This window comes from Pristiophorus japonicus, chromosome 14, assembly GCF_044704955.1.
Source record: "Pristiophorus japonicus isolate sPriJap1 chromosome 14, sPriJap1.hap1, whole genome shotgun sequence".
In the NCBI taxonomy this organism is placed as follows: Eukaryota; Metazoa; Chordata; class Chondrichthyes; family Pristiophoridae; genus Pristiophorus; species Pristiophorus japonicus.
Window position 1 is genome coordinate 116,411,760 of NC_091990.1, and position 19,846 is coordinate 116,431,605.

Here is a 19,846-nt window from a genome sequence, read left to right on the forward strand (position 1 = left end):
CCTTCATTGCGAGAGGGATGGAGTACAAAAGCAGGGAGGTCCTGCTGCAACTGTACAGGGTATTGGTGAGGCCGCACCTGGAGTACTGCGTGCAGTTTTGGTCACCTCACTTAAGGAAGGATATACTAGCTTTGGAGTGGGTACAGAGACGATTCACTAGGCTGATTCCGGAGATGAGGGGATTACCTTATGATGATAGATTGAGTAGACAGGGTCTATATTCGTTGAAGTTCAGAATGATGAGGGGTGATCATATAGAAACATTTAAAATATTGAAAGGGATAGACACGATAGAGGCAGAGAGGTTGTTTCCACTGGTCGGGGAGACTAGAACTAGGGGGCACAACCTCAAAATACGGGGGAGCCAATTTAAAACCGAGTTGAGAAGGAATTTCTTCTCCCAGAGGGTTGTGAATCTGTGTAATTCTCTGCCCAAGGAAACAGTTGAGGCTAGCTCATTGAATGTATTCAAATCACAGATAGATAGATTTTTAATCAATAAGGTAATTAAGGATATGGGGAGCGGGCGGGTAAGTGGAGCTGAGTCCACGGCCAGATCAGCCATGATCTTGTTGAATGGCGGAGCAGGCTCGAGGGGCTAGATGGCCTACTCCTGTTCCTAATTCTTATGTTCTTATGTTTTCTTTGACTCATCATCATAGGCAGTCAAAATCGAGGAAGACTTGCTTCCACTCTAAAAGTGAGTTATCAGATGACTGAACAGTCCAATACCGGAATTACAGTCTCTGTCACAGGTGGGACAGACAGTCTTTGAAGGAAAGGGTGGGTGGGAGTCTGATTTGCTGGATGCTCCTTCCGCTGCCTCCGTTTGTTTTCTACATGCTCTCGGCGACGAGATTCGAGGTGCTCAGCGCCCTCCTGGATGCACTTCCTCCACTTGGCCAGGGACTCCTAGGTGTCGGTGGGGATGTTGCACTCTATCAAGGAGGCTTTGAAGGTGTCCTTGAAACGTTTCCTCTGCCCACCTGGGACTTGTTTGGCGTGTAGTAGTTCCGAGTAGAGCACTTGTTTTGGGAGTCTTGTGTCGGGCATGCGAACAGTGGCCCGCCCAACGGAGCTGGTCGAGTGTGGTCAGTGCTTCGATGCAGGGGATGTTGACCTGATCGAGAACACTGACTTTGGTGCATCTCTCCTCCCATGGGATTTGCAGGATCTTGCAGAGACATCGTTGGTGGTATTTCTCCAGCGCTTTGAGGTGCCTACTGTATATGGTCCATTTCTCTGAGCCATACAGGAGAGCGGATATCACTACTACCCTGTAGACCCTAAGCTTGGTGCCAGATTTGAGGGCCTGATCTTCGAACACTCTATTCCTCAGGTGACCGAATGCTACGCTGGTGCACTGGAGGCGGTGTTGAACCTCATTGTCGATGTCTGCCCTTGCTGTGATAATAGGCTCCCGAGGTATGGAAAGTGGTCCTCGTTGTCCAAGGCCACGCTGTGAATCTTGATGACTGGGGGGCAATGCTATGTGGCGGGGTCAGTTTGGTGGAGAACCTCTGTCTTGCTGATGTTTAGTGTAAGGCCCATGCTTTCGTATGCCTCGGTGAAGATGTTGACTAAACATTTGGTCATCTGCCCTAATATCTCTTTGTGTGGCTCAGTGTCAAATTTTGTTTTATAATATTCCTGTGAAGCGCCTTGGAACATTTTACTAAGTTAAATATAGGATATAAACACTATACAAATTCAAATTGTTGTTTCCAAGAGTGAATGGAGGATTGAGGTACAGACTGCTCCTGTCTACTCAGCCTTTTTGTGTAAATGAAGGTGTATATTGCAATAAGAACAATTAGATTGTGATGGTATAATACAGTTGGAGCATTACTACAGTTGACTACATTTCAAATGTACTTCATTGGCTTTAAAGCACTTTGGGACATCCTAAGGTCATAAAAGGCGCTATATAAATGCAAGTCTTTTTATTGCCACCGTCTTGGAGAATTCTCAGTGAGGTTATATTCCTGAAGTCACTTGGAGAATTCTATTGGCACTCCTTCACATTAGCCATTTGTGCTGCATCAGTCGTCTTCTCTGCTTCTGTGCAAACTTTAAAAAATAAGGTCTTCCTTGTTTTCTCTTTTTGCTGACTATTTTGTCTTTGTGACTCTTTGTAGCGCTACCAAAGATTGATGCAATATCCCTGAACAGAAGGGGGTAACTGGAGAAAGCGTTTCATTGAATCGATCGGACGACGCTATAACTCTCGAGCAACGAAGTGAGGTATTGTGCCATTCTGAAGTATTTGATAAAAATCTTCGGAAGTGTAGCGTTCAGAATGCAGTGGTTGCATTTGGGTTGTAGTTAAAAAGCTTTTCGGAACCCTTGTACCAAAATATAGGAAAAGCACAATTTGTAAGTGCTGTTTTATGTGGCGATGCTTTCACAAAAGAAATCTTCATGCAAGAGTTGATCCTGTAATTTTTAGTGACACTTGCGAAATATCATTTCACTTAGAATTTCCTTCATTACCACAACCATTTTTTTAAAAAGTCTGGTTAAAATATGGTTTCTATTATTCTGTGGCGTAGATAGATTTGAATTTACAAATGCATTTAAATATGAAGAGATTCAACAACTCTAAACCTGACACTCTGTACTCTAAACTTAGTCTTGACATATACCTTATATGTTTGTGACCTCTGGCTAATCATATGTTACACCCTCTTCGGCAGTCCCTCAGAGTTGAGGATGACTTGCTTCCACATTAAAAAATGAGTTCTCATGTGGCTGATGAGTCCGATGCGGTGGGGCAGACGGTGCTTGAAGGAACGGGTAGGGGGTTTCTTGGGTTGCCGTGCACTCCTTCCGTGTTTACGCTTGGCTTCAGCTTGCTCTCGGCATAGAGACTTGAGGTGTTCGGCACCTTCCCGGATGCCGTCACAAGTCTTAAAGCTTATTGTGAATGACGACTCATTGCAGACTCAATGTATCTCTTTAAATGTTTCACAGAAGAGCAGCTCAGTGACTCTGTGCCTTGTGTTGTGACCCAGTCCAATAGCTGCATCTCACCCGAGTTTGTCTCTGCCTGGTACCTTTTTATAAAAAATAATTGAACAAAATAATGCTTTGAAACTTAAGATTTCCATGATGGTTATTTGGAGCAGGAGTCTCAATATTCTCCATTTAAATTGTCAAAATAACTTCCAGCCTCCCATCAGATCAGAACAGGTGCTGCTTTCTGGAGCGTTAGTCACTTCCTGAAACTGTTTGTTCTGAAAGTGAGCTCAAGATCAGGCCAATCTCATTCAATCAAAATATTTAACCATTATTACTTCATTAAAATTTGGGCAATTAATTAATCAAAGAATGTTAAAATCAATTAATGCATGGTGGTTCCATTTGGAAATTGGAACGATGTATTTTTTTTACAAATCTGGTTCGTGCACTCTGAGTTTATTGGTTAGATATTGATTAAAGTTCCTTGAACAATGCCTGACTAAGTACTGTCAGGCCAGATATAGTACGGATAAGATCAAATAAAGATCACTCTGCACTGCCAGATCAGCTATAGTAAGGCGTGATTGCAGATTGCAGTTAAAGCCCCCTCTACACTGCCCTGTCAGACACTCCAGGTCAGGTACAGCAAGGGTTGGATAAGGTTTTACACTGCCAGGTTCAATTCAACATAAGTTAATAGAAAAAACAGGGTCGCCCATTTAAAACGGAAATGAAGGGGAATTTCTTCTCTCAGATAGTCGTGAATCTTTGGAATTCTCTACTCCACACAGCTTTGGAGGTTGGGTTATTGAATATATTTAAGGTGGAGATAGACAGATTTCTGAATGATAAGGGAGTCAAGGGTTATGGGCAGTGGGCAGAGAAGTGGAGTTCAGGCCAAGATCAGATCAGCCATAAGCTTAGTGAATGGCGGAGCAGGCTCGAGGGCCAAAATGGCCTACTCCTGCTCCTATTTCTTATGTTTTTCCTCCACTTTGTGCGGTCTTGGGCCGTGGGGATGTTGCACTTTTTCAAGGAGGCTTTGAGGATGTCCTTGAAACGTTTCCTCTGCCCACCTGGGGCTCGCTTGCTGTGTCTGAGCTCGGAGTAGAGTGCTTGTTTTGGGAGTCTCGTATCGGGCATGTGCACGATGTGGCCCGCCCAACGGCGTTGATCGAGCGTGGTCAGTGCTTCGATGCTGGGGATGTTGGCCTGAGCAAAAACGCTGATACACTGTGCTGGCTAGATTACCCGAATGATGGCTCTGATTTACAAAGAAAGACTAGAGCAACTAGTTATGTATTCCTGCAAACTGAGAAAATTGACGGGGCAATTTGATGGGTGTTAAAAGGAATATACATGCTAATGTAGATACTGGGTATGGTAGCATAGTGGTTATGTTACTGGACTAGTAATCCAGAGGCCTGGATTAATGATCTGGAGATTATGAGCTCAAATCCCACTATGGCAGCTGGGGAATTTAAATTCAGTTAATTAAATGAATCTGAAAAAAAAGCTAGAATAAAAAACTACTGGATTGTTGTAAAAACTCATCTGGTTCACTAAAACCTTTCAGGGAAAGAAATCTGCCGCCCTTACCTGGTCTGGCCTGTATGTGACTCCAGACCCATAGCAATGTGGTTGACTCTTAACTGGCCTCTGAAATGGCCCAGCAAGCCACAAGCCACTCAGTTGTACCCTCACCTCATGGACTGCAGCGGTTCAAGAAGGCGACTCACCACCACCTTCACGAGGGCAATTGGGGATGGGCAATAAATGCTGGCCTTGCCAGTGACGCCCACATCCCATCAATGAATAAAAAATTAACTTTTACTAATAGGTAAATGAAAGACATGGGCCAGTAATCTTGAGATAAGCTTTATATTCATAAAGGGGGAGATTGGAAGAAATATTTTCACAGCTCGGAATATGAAGAAAATTATCACAAGTGGTGATTGGTACTGATTACAGCTTTCATAAAGGTACTGAATAAGCACATTGAAAAAATAATGTAAAGGGGCATGAGGTAAAAGCAGGAGAATGGGACTTTGTAAAATGAGTCCCAAGAAGAACCTAAATGCAAGACAAGAAGGGCAGAATGGCTTTCATGCTACACATTTTGTTTCTGGAGGCTGTCCCATGTATGAATTGGTAATAGAGATGGTTTAATCAAAATTGAAAAGAATGAGAAAATGGTGAAATTGACAGGGTTCACATGCTAAATCCTCACACCCATTGGGAATTCCAGTTCTGCAGTTATCCCCTGAAAAAAAATCTTCCTTTGCTTTACTGCACTCCTCTCCCAACTGTTGCAGCATTCTGCAATGACAGCAGTCTTTTATTCTTTTTATTATTGCTTATTGTCATTATGTTTTGTCATTTATGTGCATAGTCTGTATCGTCCAGCTACAGAATTAAATGCACAGAGCCAAAATCAGTTACCACCATGTGTGATCTCTTTCTTAAAACAAGGATTCCAGCAAGGCGCATGTGAAAAGCACTACAGGATGACATCTGAAAATATTCTTGAGAAGGACTGGTATGAAATTCTGGGTGCAGGTCCATCACACAGCCTGCAGGAGCTGAGACAGAATTATCAGAGACTGATCTTGTTGGTGAGTCTTTAATTAAAGGGGATTTTTTTTTGAGGGTAGAGGGAACTAATGTTGAAAAGCTGCATTGCTCCTGTTTATTTTTGAACATCAGCTGGTTGTAATGTGTTTGCTTCATGGATTCTTTGCTTAAGAATTCATAGCAATACATTGCTATTAAGAACTGGTTGGTTTATTAGCAAAAGGTTTAACAATCACACTACACATTACCAGTTCATCCACCAGGCTCGCAACTACCTGCCACATCGTGGATCCCCCGAGACAACTGGCTGCGGATTTATTGAGTCTTGTGAACATCATGTGACTGGCTAAGCCACTCCTAACTCAACAGCTCTATAGCTATTTTGTGTCAAGCTTTTAAATCAAATGCCCCCTTATTGGGCTCAATTTTCCCCAGTGATTTGTGCTGTTTTTTTGGCGCACACCGCTTTTTTTGGCCTAATTTTTAAAAAAAAAGTTTCCCCAATTTGCACCAGTGTAACTCAGTTAGTTCCGAGTTTTTTAGGTACGGGTTTTTTTTGAGTCAAAGGGGGCGTAACCTGCCACCCACGCAACTCTAACCTGCCACCCACGCAACTCTGGCCAGTTAGGCAAGTTTGGCTAGCTCAGGGTTACTCCAGTTCTTCTTAGGCTGGCGTATGTGGCCTCTGTAGAAAAACCTTCTGGTGAGTTAAGAAAATCGGCACAGGTAAGTAAATTAGCGCAGCAGATGTCCGGACAGCAGCAGCAGGAGAGGTAAGGGGTGGGGGGGGTGGGGTGAAGCCTCTCGGGTATAGTTAGGTGCGGTGACTGGGAGGGAGGAGGCCATTCGGACTGGGCTAAGTGAGGGGACCGGGACCAGCTTTGGCGGGGGGTGGGGGGGAACTTGAATAATTTAATGAAGCTAAGTTGCTGCAATCTATAATGTGCTTGTACTTGGTAAGTTGCTGTAATGTGCTTGTGCAGGTTGCTGTGAGCTGGTTGTAAGTGTCACTTTCCAGCCTCTGCCTGCATTGTGTCCCTGGTTACCATGGCAACCTGATCTTTTTGACGCAGATCAAGGCTCCACCCCCAAAACTAAACGACAAGCTAGGCGGCGCCAAAATGAAGAAATCAAACAGGGAGACTTGGAAGATTTTTTTTGGCATACTTGGACTTCAAAAAAATGGGCGTAACTCTTCAAGTACGCCAAAAAACAGCTTTGGGGAAAATTGAGCCCATAAAAGTAGAACCGACACGTTAACAAATAAAACTTTTAGAAACTTTAAACGGTCAAATTAAAATTTGGTTGCTGGGGATGATGATGCACTCCAGTCCCTCCGGTGTCCACCTCTCGCGGAAGACCGCAAGTGTACCGGTCGGCGGATGCCGCATGCTCCATCTCCAGGGACCCTCTGACTCGAACGTAACCGCGGAAGAGAGGCAGGCAGTTTGGCTGAATGACCTCCTCGACCGCCCTCTTCCTGGACCGATTATTGGCCTCCTTGCCAGGTCAACAGCTCTACAACTATTTTAGTTGAAACTATAAATCAAGTATCCCCTTTTTAAAGGGGCACTAAAACCGACAAATTAAACAAATTCAACTTTTAACATTAAAGGATCAAATTAAAATTTAGTTGCCGGGGGTGATGATGCTCCCTCCGGCGTCCACCTCTCGCGGAAGAGAGCAGGCAGTCGGGCTGAATGACCCCCTCTGCGTGGACTGGATAATGGCCACCTTGGCCAGATCAACAGCTCTACAACTATTTTGTTGCAAACTTTAATACAAGTGCCCCCTGATTAAAGGGGGGCACTAAAACCGACAGACTTAAACAAATTGAACTTTAGACAGTAAACTTAAATCAAATTAAAATTTGGTTGTCGGGGGTAATGATGCACTCCAGTCCCTCCGGTGCCCATCTCTCGCGGAAAGCCGCAAGTGTACCGGTTGACACCGCGTGCTCCATCTCCAGGGACACCCTGGCTCAGATGTAACCGCGGAAGAGAGTCAGGCAGTTGGGCTGAATGACCCCCTCTGCGTGGACCGGTTAATGGCCACCTTGGCCAGGTCAACAGCTTTCCAACTATTTTTGTAAAAACAATAATCAAGTGCCCCCTGGTTACAGGTGGAGGGGGGGGGGGGGGGGGTGAGGGGGGGTCACACTCATAAAACTTTAAATCAAGTGCCCCCTTTTTTTTTTGAGGGTACCAAAAACACAAATTATACAAGTGTCCCCTGATTAAAGGGGGGAGCACTGAACCCGACACAATAAACAAATTAACTTTTGGCGGTAAACTTAATTCAAATCAAAATTTCCTGTGAGTATACTCACAGGTGCATACATTACACTGGATAATGGCAGTAATTGGTTAAGAGAACAGTGAGGTCCATGTGGGTGCGAAATGAGCAGTAAAACAGCAGAAGACCGAGAGGAAATTGAAACCTACAAATTAATTGTAAAGAAACAGACCCAAAAGACTGATATCAAAGAGAAGGAAAGTGGTGCACATGATGCTAACTAGAAATTAACAACAGAGTGAAACACAGGAGGTAAACCGATATAAATTAAGTAATTAAAGCTACTCCTGTGGGTTCTGCATACTCTGTTAGACAGAAACTGTTGTCAAAAAGGACCCACAATAGCAGCATTTGAAGCAGAGAGTGAGAGGTTGTGCAACAGAGGACTGACAGCAAGAAGACAGCTGAAAGCAAGAAGGCCAATTTCAGTGGGATGAGAACGGATATGTCCCGGGTAAATTGGAATGCAAGATTAGCAGGCAAAACTGTAATGGAACAATGGGCTGCCTTTAATGAGGAAATAGTTCAGATACAGTCGAGATACTAGGGGGAAAGGTAGGGCATCTAAAGTCCAGAGCTCCCTGGATGACGAAAAAGATAGAAGTAAGATGAAGCAGAAAAAGAGTGTGTGAGACAGATGTCAGGAATACATCTGAGAATCAGGCTAATGATAGAAAGTTCAGAGGAGAAGTGAAAGAAAATGAGGGGCAAAGAGAGGGTATGAGAATAGAATGGCAGCTAACATAAAAAGCTAATCCAAAAGTCTTCTGTAGGCATATAAATAGTAAGAGGAGGGATGGGGCTGATTAGGGACCAAAAAGGAGATGCACACATGTTGGAAGAGGGTATGGCTGAGGTGCTAAATGAGTATTTTGCATCTGTCTTCACGAAGGAAGAGGATGCTGTCATAGATATAATGGCGGCAAAATTACGCTGCGCCCCGATTTGGAGGTGGTAACCTTCTGGGGCAGGGAAATCGATCGCCCGGTCCGGAAGTTCTGACCTCTGTGATATCGGAGTTGCTCCTCGTCTGTGGAGGGTCCAGCACCACACTCCGGAGCCCTGCGTCCTGCCGGCAACGTCTGCATTACGCGGGTGCTCCGCGTAGCGATGACGCAACAGAACGCCCCTCCTCTTCAATTCAAGGGGAGGGCTGCAGCACACTGCAGGCTCTTTGGTGGCCACCAGGGACACTCTCGACTGAGGCAACAGCCTGGCATGCATAACTGAGAGCCAGGCTGCAACTGAGGAGGCACGAATGGGGCTATTTTTTTTAAAAAAGGGCAATTTTGCCCCGCCAATGAAGGAGGAGGTAGAGGAGATACTGGATGGGATAAAACTTGATAGAGGAGGTACTAGAAAGGCTGGCTGCACTTAAAGTGGATAACCCACCAGAACCAGATGAGCTGCATGCTGAGAGAAGTGAAGGAAGAAATTGTGGAAGTACTGGCCATAATCTTCCAATCCTCCTTAGAAACTGGGGTGGTGCCAGGAGACTGGAGAACTGCAAATGTTCAAAAAAAGGGTGTAGGGATAAACCCAATAACTACAGGTCAGTCAGTTTAACCTCGATAGTGGGGAAGCTTTTATGACGATAATTAGGGACAATATTAACAGTCACTTGGATAAGTGTGGATTAATCAAGGAAAGCCAGCACAGATTTGTTAAAGTAAATTGTGTTTAACTAAGTTGATTGAGTTTTTTAATGAGGTAACAGAGAGCGTTGATGAGGGCAATGCGGTTGAAGTGGTGTACATGGACTTCCAAATGGCATTTGACAAAGTGCCACATAATAGGCTTGCCAGCAAAGTTGAAGCCCATGGAATAAAAGAAACAGCGACAGCATGGATACAAAATTGGCTAAGTAACAGGAAACAGAAAATAACGGTGAACGGTTGATTTTTGAACTGGAGGAAGGTATACAGTTGTGGTCCTCGGGAGTCGGTTCTAGGACCACTGCTGTTCTTGATATATATTAATGACATGGATGTGGGTGTACAGGTCACAATTTCAAACTTTGCAGATGACACAAAACTTGGAAGTATAGTGAACAGTGAGGAGGATAGTGATAGCCTTCAAGAGGACATAGACAGGCCGGTTGAATGGGCGGTCAGATGGCAGATGAAATTTAACGCAGTAAAGTGCGATGTTATGCATTTTGTAGTAATAATGAGGAGAGGTAATATAAACTAAATGGTACAATCCTAAAGGGGTGCATGAACAGAGAGACCTGGGGTACATGTGCACAAATCATTGAAGGTGGCAGGGCAGGTTGAGAAAGCGGTTAAAAATGCTCACGGGATCCTGGGCTTCATGTATAGAGTACAAAAGCGTGGAAATTATGATGAACCTATATAAAATACTGGTTCGGCCTCAACTGGAGTGCCCAATTCTGGGCACCGCACTTTAGGAAGGATGTGAAGGCCTTCGAGAGGATGCAGAAAAGATTTACAAGAAGGATTCCAGAGATAAGGGACTTCAGTTATGTGAATAGACTGGAGAAGCTGGGATTGATCTCCTTAAGAGCAGAGAAGGTTGAGAGGAGATTTGATAGAGGTATTCAAAATCATGACGGGTCTGGGCAGCGTAGATCGAGAGAAACTTTTCCATTGGCAGAAGAGTCGAGAACCACAGGACACAGATTTAAGGTGATTAGCAAAAAAACCAAAAGTGACATTACAAAAAAGCTTGAAATGTACTGCCTGAAAGGGTGGTAGAGGCAGACTCAATTGTGGCTTTCAAAAGGGAATTAGATAAATACCTGAAGGAAAAACATTTGCAGGGCTATGGGGAAAGGACGGGGGAGTGGGACTAGCTGAAGCGCTCTTGCAGAGAGCTGAGACAACAGGCTGAATGGCCTCCTTCCTTGCTGTAATCATTGTATGATTCTAGTTGGGTGTCGGATGCAAATAGGAGGAAGGGAGTAGGGGAGGTGACCAACAGTGATGTAAGGTAGATTTTAAAGACACTTTTTTTTGAAAGGGATCGAGTAAGGTAGAATGCAACATCTTGATTCGGGGTGGATAGTGAGGACAAGGGCCCTGTGATTCTGATGAGATGGCTTTCGGGAAATAGGCTGGGCACAGTCAATGGTCCAGTTGATCCTGGTCGAGGGCAATGTTCCCTCTAAACTGCGCGCAGAAATCTTGAAGGTACCGCGCTGGCCGCTCACTCACAAGCCTTTCTGGCCACGCAGAAAATTGAAAAAACTGGCAACAACATTTTAGAGGGAACATTGTCCGAGGGGAAACATCAGCTGAAAGGAACAGAGAGCAAGGGTACAGGCACAAGGAATGGGGCGAGTGCCGACAAGGGCTGTGGGAACAGCACATTTCAGAAACTGTGCAGCAAATGGCTTTGCTGTTCAAGCTAATATGATTTATATTTGAAATTTGCTTGTAATTTGGCTTTCTGTGGGAAGTTAGTGTTAAAAATCTGAATCCCGACCTGAACCTGCCTCCAACTTGCCCACCTCTGGATTTAACGTATAATGAGGCTGGAAGCCTCTCCTTTAACCTCCATTTTGAATTTAACTTTAGTTGGTCAGGTTTTGCACACCTCACGGAACCTGCCAACTAATGGAAGGTGAAGACTAAGGGTGCTGGATCAAGGAGGTAAGTGCCTTTACACTTGCCTCCTGGATCCAGTGTTCCTACCTAACCCACTTCCTGGGATCGGAGAACACACTCATGAGGCCTCTGAACTCTCCCCGTCCCATGAGGCCTCACTTCCCTCCGCTCCGGCTGCCGATCTTTGCATTCCTAAGGATTCACTCTGGAAAATATCAATGTCATGTCTTTACTAATAATAAAGTTGTAGTAACTTGATATAGCTCCAGTATGTGTCTCTTATTTTGTACTCGTCGGTGTAAAATGTAAGCAGTGGGCCATTTTAGGTAATATAACATGGTCAAGCTATCACCAGGGCAGTTACATAAGAACAGAAGAAATAGGAGAAGGAATAGGCCATTTGGCCTCTCGAGCCTGATCCACCATTCAATAAGATCATGGTTGATCTGATCTTGGCCTCAACTCCACTTCCCTGTCCGCTCCTAATAACCCTTATCATTCAAAAATCTGTCTATCTCCACCTTAAATATATTCAATGACTCAGCCGCCACAGCTCTCTTGGATAGACATTTCCAAAGATTTACGACCCTCAGAGAAGAAATCCCTCATAATTTCCGTTTTAAATCAGCGACCCCTTATTCTGAAACAATGCCCCCTAGTTCAAATCCCTAACCCCCTAAGACAACTCCTTCATCTCAGGAATCAACCTTGTGAATCTTCTCTGAACTCCCTCCAATGCAAGTATATCCTTCCTTAAATAATGAGACCAAAACTGTATGCAGTACTCAAGGTGTGATTCATACAGTTGTAGCAGGACCTCCCTACTTTTATACTCCATCCCCCTTGCAATAAAGGCCAACATTCCATTTGCCTTCCTGATTATTTGCTGTACCTGCATGCTAACTTTTTGCGTTTTATGTACAAGGACTCCCAAATCCCTCTGTCCCTCAGCATTTTATAATCTCTCCCCATTTAAATAATAATTTGCTCTTTTATTTTTCCTAACAAAGTGGATAACCTCACATTTTTCCCACATTATACTCCATCTGCCAAAATTTTGCCCACTCCTGTTTACCTCCTGAAACAGATTGTATATTTCTATCGACAGGCATTCAGTTGTGTGGAGTGACTGGAGAAGCTGGGTATCGTTCTCCTTAGTTCAGAGAAGGATAAGGGGAGATATAATAGAGATATTCAAAATTTTGAAGAGTTTTGATAAGAGTAAATTAGGAGAAACTGTTTTCGCTGGCAGGAGGGCCAGTGATAACCGGAGGACGCAGATTTAAGTTAATGGGCAAAGGAACCAAAGAGGAGGTGAGAAATGTATTTTACACAGCGAGTTGTTGTGGTGTGGAATGCAATGCCTGATTTGCATATGTACATGGAAAAGAAAAAAATGCAGGGTTATGGGGAAAGAGCAGGGGCATGGGACTAACTGGATAGCTCTTTCAAAGAGCTAGCACAGGCACGATGGGCCGAATGGCCTTCTGTACTCTATGATTCTATACCTCTTTCCAAAATAGCGTGCCTGTGTGCACTTTTTCTAACACAATTATGGGCAAATTTGTCCTTTACAAAATTCTTGAAGCTAATTTCCAACAATCTTTTTTTAAAAAAGCTAGTCATTGGTATTAGTTTTCTCAAGCATTCCAAATGTGAAACACCTTGGCACAGTCGGTATCCTATAACTTAAAAAATAACTTTAAATTCGACTCTTTTATCAAATAAAATTAAAAGAAATCTGGATATTCTCATCATCATCATAGGCAGTCCCTCGAAATCAAGGAAGACTTGCTTCCACTCTAAAAGTGAGTTCTTGGGTCGTGCTGACCTACAGCCTGAAGAGCAATTAAATAGAAGGATTAGGAGCAGAAGTAGGCCACACAGCCCATTGAGCCTGCTCCGCCATTCAATTAAGATCATAGTTGATCTTTTACCTCTACTCCACTTTCCTGCCCTAGCCCCATATCCCTTGATTCACTTAGTGCCCAAGAATCGATTAATCTCAATCTTGAACATACTCAATGACTAAGCATCCACAGCCCTTGAGAATTCCAAAGATTCACAACCCTCTGAGTGAAGACATTTCTCATTATCTCAGCCCTAAATGGACAATCCCTTATCCTATGACTGAGCCCTAGTTCTAGACTCTCCAGCCGGGGGAAACAATCTCTTTCCCACGTTACAACAGTGACTACATTTCAAAAGTACTTCATTGACTGTAAAGTGCTTTGAGACGTCCGGTGAACGTGAAAGGTGCTATATAAATGCAAGTTCTTTCTTTTTCAGCATCTATCTTGTCAAATCCTCTAAGAATTTTATGTTTCAATGCGATCACCTTTCATTCTTGTAAACTCCAGAGAATAAAGGCCCATTCTACTCAATCCGTTGACCTCTGCTCCCCCCACCAAACAATTAACTTCTATCTCATACTGAAGCTGTGTTTACTTATCAACAATAAGAAATACTGCTGCAGTTCTCAAAGGGTTAAAAACAGCCTTGTCTAAACTAGATTAGAATGAACTTTGAGGCATAGCTGCTGAGGCATAGCTGCTTGAATAACTCAAATTCTTCCCTCTGGCAATCACTTAGCAAATAGCTGGCATAATGCATTTCCTACCCACATAGGAAATAATATAGAAATTACAATGTGCAGAGAGCTACTTCTCAAACCTTGTACCTTAGACTTTGTGGCCTTAAATGGTCACGACTTCATCGTACTACCTGAATAAGACATTGTGCCTTACACAGTATAACGTGCTCATTTTTGTATCATTCGACTCACCCTGAACAATGCTCCAGGAACTCGCTATGTGGTTGAGATAAAATTAAGGGAATCCGATTGATTAGAAAGACACAGTAGTTATGTTATTTATAATTCACATCCACATCTTTACCTCTAGCGTTTGCGCTTGGTGTAGACCGGAGTTGCTAGTTGCCCCCAAAAGTGAGAGACTGGGATTGAGTTACCGCAGGAGAGGACAAAATGGTTGATGCTGCGCCACTAAAGAAGTATGAAAATGTTGCTACAGTAGAATGGGAAGAAAGCTGGATAGGTGAATAAATTGCAGATTAAACAATTAAAATGATCTATACTGCAGCACTCTGTTAAACAAGTTAATTCTATTGAAGCCCTGTACCACCCAAGAGCTGGGGGTTTGAGATCAGAGTTTGCCAGAGTTATGTTTGTCTACTAAAGAGATTGAACAAGGTAACAGATTATTTTCTAGCTGGTATTTGTATCTCTAAGTCCCAGAGCTGTTTTGATTTCTTGTTGTAAACATACGAACATGGGCAAGGAATGGTCACCTCGTCCATCGAGTCCATCCATCCAAGAAATCAAGCAAACTCGGGGACACCACACTACTTCATATCAATAATGAGTGTCCGCTGTGGCTCACTGGGTGGCACACTCGCCTCTGAGCCAGAAGGTTGTGGGTTCAAGTCCCACTCCAGAGACGTGAGCACTAAAATCTAGGCTGACATTGCGGTGCAGTATTGAGGGAGTGCTGCACTGTTGGATGTGCCGTCTTTCAGATGAGATGTTAAGCCGATGCCCCGTCTGCCCTCTCAGGTGGACGTAAACGATCCCATGGCACTATTTCGATGAAGAGCAGGGGATTTATCCCCGGTGACAATCCTAGACAATATTTATCCCCTAATCAACATCACAAACAGATTATCTGGCCATTATCACTTTGCTGTTTGTGGGAGCTTGCTGTGCACAAATTGGCTGCTGTGTTTCCTACATTACAACAGTGACTACAGTCCAAAAGTACTTCATTCGCTGTAAAGTGCTTTGGGACGTACAGTGTTCATGAAAAGCCCTATATAAATGTAAGTGTTTCATTCTATAATCCCAACTAACCCTCATCTATCTTCTATAATTTGAGATGTCCTCCACACGTGGGAATCTGTCCCATTCGAGAGACTGCAATGAATTCATACTTAACACTTGCTCTGTTAGTCTATTCCAGAGGTTGCTGACAATATAAACACTTTCTGGTATATGATCCAACCATTTGCTTTAGTATTTTACATTTCTCCCATCCCTTTCCAGCTCAAATAACCTAGCCACCTGGGTAGAATGTATTTCCTTTATAGTGTAAGCCCCTCCCACTCTTCGCCAAGATTATTGACAGCACAAAACCAGGAAACGATTATCAGAGTAAATGAAAGGAATATGAAGCATAATCTTTTGAACTTTTTGTGATGTCATTTTTGACCAGAAAAGCTATGTAAACATGTATCAAAATTCTTGAAACCTCCTGTTTCTCATGTCATGATTTATTGAGATGCACTACTAAAGTTGCAACAATTAACAACCCCATTTATTATTCTTACTTGCTTGAAAGGTGCTGCTGTAACCTCACAGTCTGCAACCATTTTTAAAAGAAAAAAAAACACCTGTTGTTTCTTGCTCCAGTGATGGCGCTGTATCCTCAGTCAGTTACAACAAACACAACTAAAAGATGTACCATTTCCTCTGTCTGACCTGTGCAAGGCCATGGGAGATTCACTAGTATGTAAAATATATACAAACGAGTTGTTTACTCAAACAATTTATGTTCATTCAGCTCTTGACTGTTCCAGAGACATATTCCTCCCAGTCTCCTCACCCGCTCTCACAAATGCAACTCTGGTTTGGTCTTTGCTACCACATATACACAGACTGGACTTGGGAATTGTCCTGTGCATTGCTGCATTCTCTTTCTAAACCTGATCAGCAACTACCCAATTGCGTCCATCCCTTACACCACTCTGCTACTCCAGCGCCTTTAGACATTTTACTACGTCAACAACAACAACTTGTATTTATGTAGCGTCTTTGACATAGTAAAACATCCCAAAGGGCTTCACAAGAGTTATAAGACAAAAAATAAATTTGACACCGAGCCAGGTAAGAAATTACGGCAGATGACCAAAAGCTTGGTCAAAGAGAGAGGTTTTAACGAGCGTCTTGAAGGAGGTAGCAATGGAGAGGTTTAGGGAGGGAATTCCAGAGCTTGGGGCCTAGGCAGCTGAAGGCATGACCACCGATGGTTGAGCAGTTGTAATCAGGGATGTTCAAGAGGGCAGAATTTGAAGAGCTCAGATATTTTGTGGGGTTGTGAGGCTGAATGAAGGTGATTACAGAAATAGTGAGGGGCAAGGCCATGGAGGGATTTATAAACAAGGATGAGAATTTTGAAATCAAGGTATTGCTTAACTGGGAGCCATTGTAGACGTTAAAGAAACGCAAGTTGTTGTTGCTTTACAAAAGACACCCATCCTCTCCTTTTTCCCCCTCCGCATTCCTGAGCCGTCCTCTTTCTATAAGTTATATGCAGTGATTTATTATCTATGCTGTCAATGTAGGGTGAGTGGAACAAATCTCCACAAACCTTGTTACAAATCATCTTAATCAGGTGTGCACTCCATTTTCCAGCAGCAGAAAGGAAAAGATAGAACTTGCATTTATATAGTGCAGGACATCTCAAAAGTGCTTTGCAGCCAATGAAGTACTTTCGAAGTGTAGTCACTATTGTAATGTAGGAAACAGAGCAGCCAATTTGCACACAGTAAGGTCCCACAAACAGCATCATAGAATGGTTACTGCACAGAAGGAGGCCATTCAATCTGTCGAGCTCTGCAAGAGCACTTCAGCTAGTTCACTCCCCCGCCCCTTCAGTTTATATTGCCTCTCCTCATTCTTCCGACCAAAATGTTCTTCCTACCAAAATGTATCACTTCGCACTTATCTGTGTTCAATTTCATCTACCATTTGTCTGTCCATTCCACTAGCCTGTCTGTCTTCCTGAAGTCTGTCTCTATCCTCTTCACTGTTCACTATACTTCCAAGTTTTGTATCATCTTCAAATTTTGAAATTGGGCCCTGCACAAGGGTTCGAAATTCCATTTCTACCACAACCTGTTACCGCTGGCGCAAGGTGATTAACGGACGGCAGAGGCCTACCTTTGTTAAGCAGCGGCCACACCTGTGCAGAAATTCAGTAGGCTCTTTGCTAGAGGCTCCTAGAGCTAACGCTGTGCCAGCTAATGCCATCCGTATGGTGACGTCATCCAGCGTGCAACGACTCCATGGCGCCTCAATTGTGATATTTAGTTTGAACGTCGGCCTTCCCGGCAGGAGTTCTTACAACTTGAAAAAAGTGGTGAGTAAACAGTGGAACTGGGGCTGAATTGCCCAGAGAACGTCAGTTTTTTTTTCTTTATTTTTTTCATTTTTTCATTAATTGTAACAGTGGGGACGTTTGCGTGTGAGCCGGAGAAGTTTGAGGTTTTTTTTCTTTCTTCCCTTTTCTTCACGTTTTTCAGCTAGCGTGGCAGCAGCCTCCCGGTGCGAAATTCAGTTGGTTGCCTGAGGATGAGTGTGCAATGCCCCTTCTTAGCACGTCTCCCTCATCTTTGGGCAGAAAAACTGAATTTGGCAGTTTGAACCTGCAACTAACGCCTGGCAGTAAAATCAGCACTTGGGCAGTGACACTGTCTCAAAAACGGTGGTACTGAATTGCGACCCGTAAGTCATTAATATATATCAAGAAAAACAATGGTCCTAGCACTGACCCTTGGGGAATATCTTCCTCCATTCTGATAAACAACCTTTCACCACTACTCTCTGTTTCCCAGTAATGAGATAAATGACCAGATAATCTGTTTTAGTGATGTTGGTTGATCACTAAATATTGTCCAGAACTCCCCTGCTCTTCAAAATAGTGCCACGTGATCTTGTACGTCTGCCTTAGAGGACAGACGTTTAACATCTCATCCGACAGTGCAGAGCTTCTTCAGTACTGCATTGGAGTGTCAGCTCAAAATCTCTGGAATGGGACTTAAACCCACAACATTCTGACTCAGGCGAGAGTGCCACATTTTGTTTGATAACATTCCTGTGAAACGCAAATGCAAGTTGTTGTTGTTCTACCACAAGTTGTCTTGTAAAATACTTAAAGCAAATTGAAATTGTTGCTGTTCCATATTGTGTGTAAAGTAAGCAGTCATTTTACCACTTTGCGATTTTAAAAATCCCTCGGTTTTTCAGAATGCTTAACCAAACACACCGAGCATGGAATAAGTTTGCATCTTGTGAGAGCCCAATACATTATTTAAATATCTGTGATCTTGACTGCAGGCAGTATTGTCTGATGACAGATTAGCAAGCCTACAGTATGTGTATCCATGTGTTAATTGGCAGAAGCACTTTGGCAGTGCCTGATTTGCTGTGTTTTGTTCAAGCAAATGAGCTAAATGTAAACAGTGGTTAATGATCACAAGGTTTGATAAGTAGCTTTCTGCCTTTTTAATAATTTTAGACTATTTTCCCTACATTACTGCAAGCTACAGAAATTACTGCTAGAGGGCAGAATTCGATTTATTTAGGTTGCTACAGCTCAGCAGCTGTACCTCGATATTCATTCTTTCTTCGTTAAGACGTTGCTGTTTTAACCCATTGAGGGCTGAAACAATGTTTCTGCATCCGAATAAGATTTAAAAACACTTGCATTTTAGAATACAAACGATTAATTTTTTGTTCGTTTAATGGTATGAATTACATGTCCTATATGGGGAGCGGGCAGGGAAGTGGAGTTGAGGCCAAAGTCAGATCAGCCAAGATCTTATTGAATGGCAGAGCAGGCTCGAGGGGCCAAATGGCGGCCTCCTGCTCCTATTTCTTATGTTCTTATATTACAACATATTCCTCCACTTCTACCTCATGTAACTGAGCATTAAAAATCTAGTTTTCTAACCTTTTAAAGAATTTGCGTTTGTAATGCGCCTTCTCCAGACCTTGAGTCCCGGAGTGCTTCACATCCAATGAATTACTGTTGTTCTGTAAGCAAACATGGCCATTTTGTAAACTGCAGGGAACCATGAACAGTGATAAGAAAAGAGACTTGCATTAATATAACACCTTTCATGACCTCAGGACGTCACAGCCAATGAAATACTTTTGAAATGTAGTCACTGTTGTAATGTAGGAAATGCGGCAGCCAATTTGCACACCGCATCAAACAACATCATCATAGGCAGTCCCTCGGAATTGAGGAGGACTTGCTTCCACTCCCAAAGTGAGTTCTTTGATGGCTAAACAGTCCGATAGGAGAGCCACAGACCCTGTTTTTTTTTTTTTAAATTCGTAGCCATTCGTTCCAATTCTTTGTCAAATCACAAACGCCAGAGGTCACCTTGCACATGCCAAGGATCACTCTGCGCCAATGCTCTTAGCCAAAAGGCCTAGAGCCACTGCACCGTTCCTGGAAGTACTGCAATACCAGGTTCGTGCCATGGAGGTGGATGGGTCAGGTCCCCCACACACCTCCGTGGAGGTGGATGGGTCAAACCTCCCCACCCACCTTGTTACAGGTGGGACAGACATTCGTCGAGGGAAGGGGTTGGTAGGGCTGGTTTGCCGCGTGCTCCTTCCGCTGCCTGCGCTTGGCCCCTTC

General features: G+C 43.5%; 1 protein-coding gene across 8 annotated transcripts in view; it reads left to right on the top strand.

The window, feature by feature from the left end:
• The window catches only part of dnajc24 (DnaJ (Hsp40) homolog, subfamily C, member 24), a 103,998-nt gene that overhangs the window by 17,125 nt on the left and 67,027 nt on the right, over positions 1-19,846 (top strand). For all 8 annotated transcript variants that reach the window (XM_070899514.1, XM_070899513.1, XM_070899515.1 and 5 more), the window contains 2 exons: positions 2,139-2,244; positions 5,434-5,576. In XM_070899514.1, the coding sequence (XP_070755615.1) occupies positions 5,469-5,576 (108 nt within the window). In that variant the 5' untranslated portion in view covers positions 2,139-2,244; positions 5,434-5,468. The remainder of the gene's footprint in view (positions 1-2,138; positions 2,245-5,433; positions 5,577-19,846) is intronic.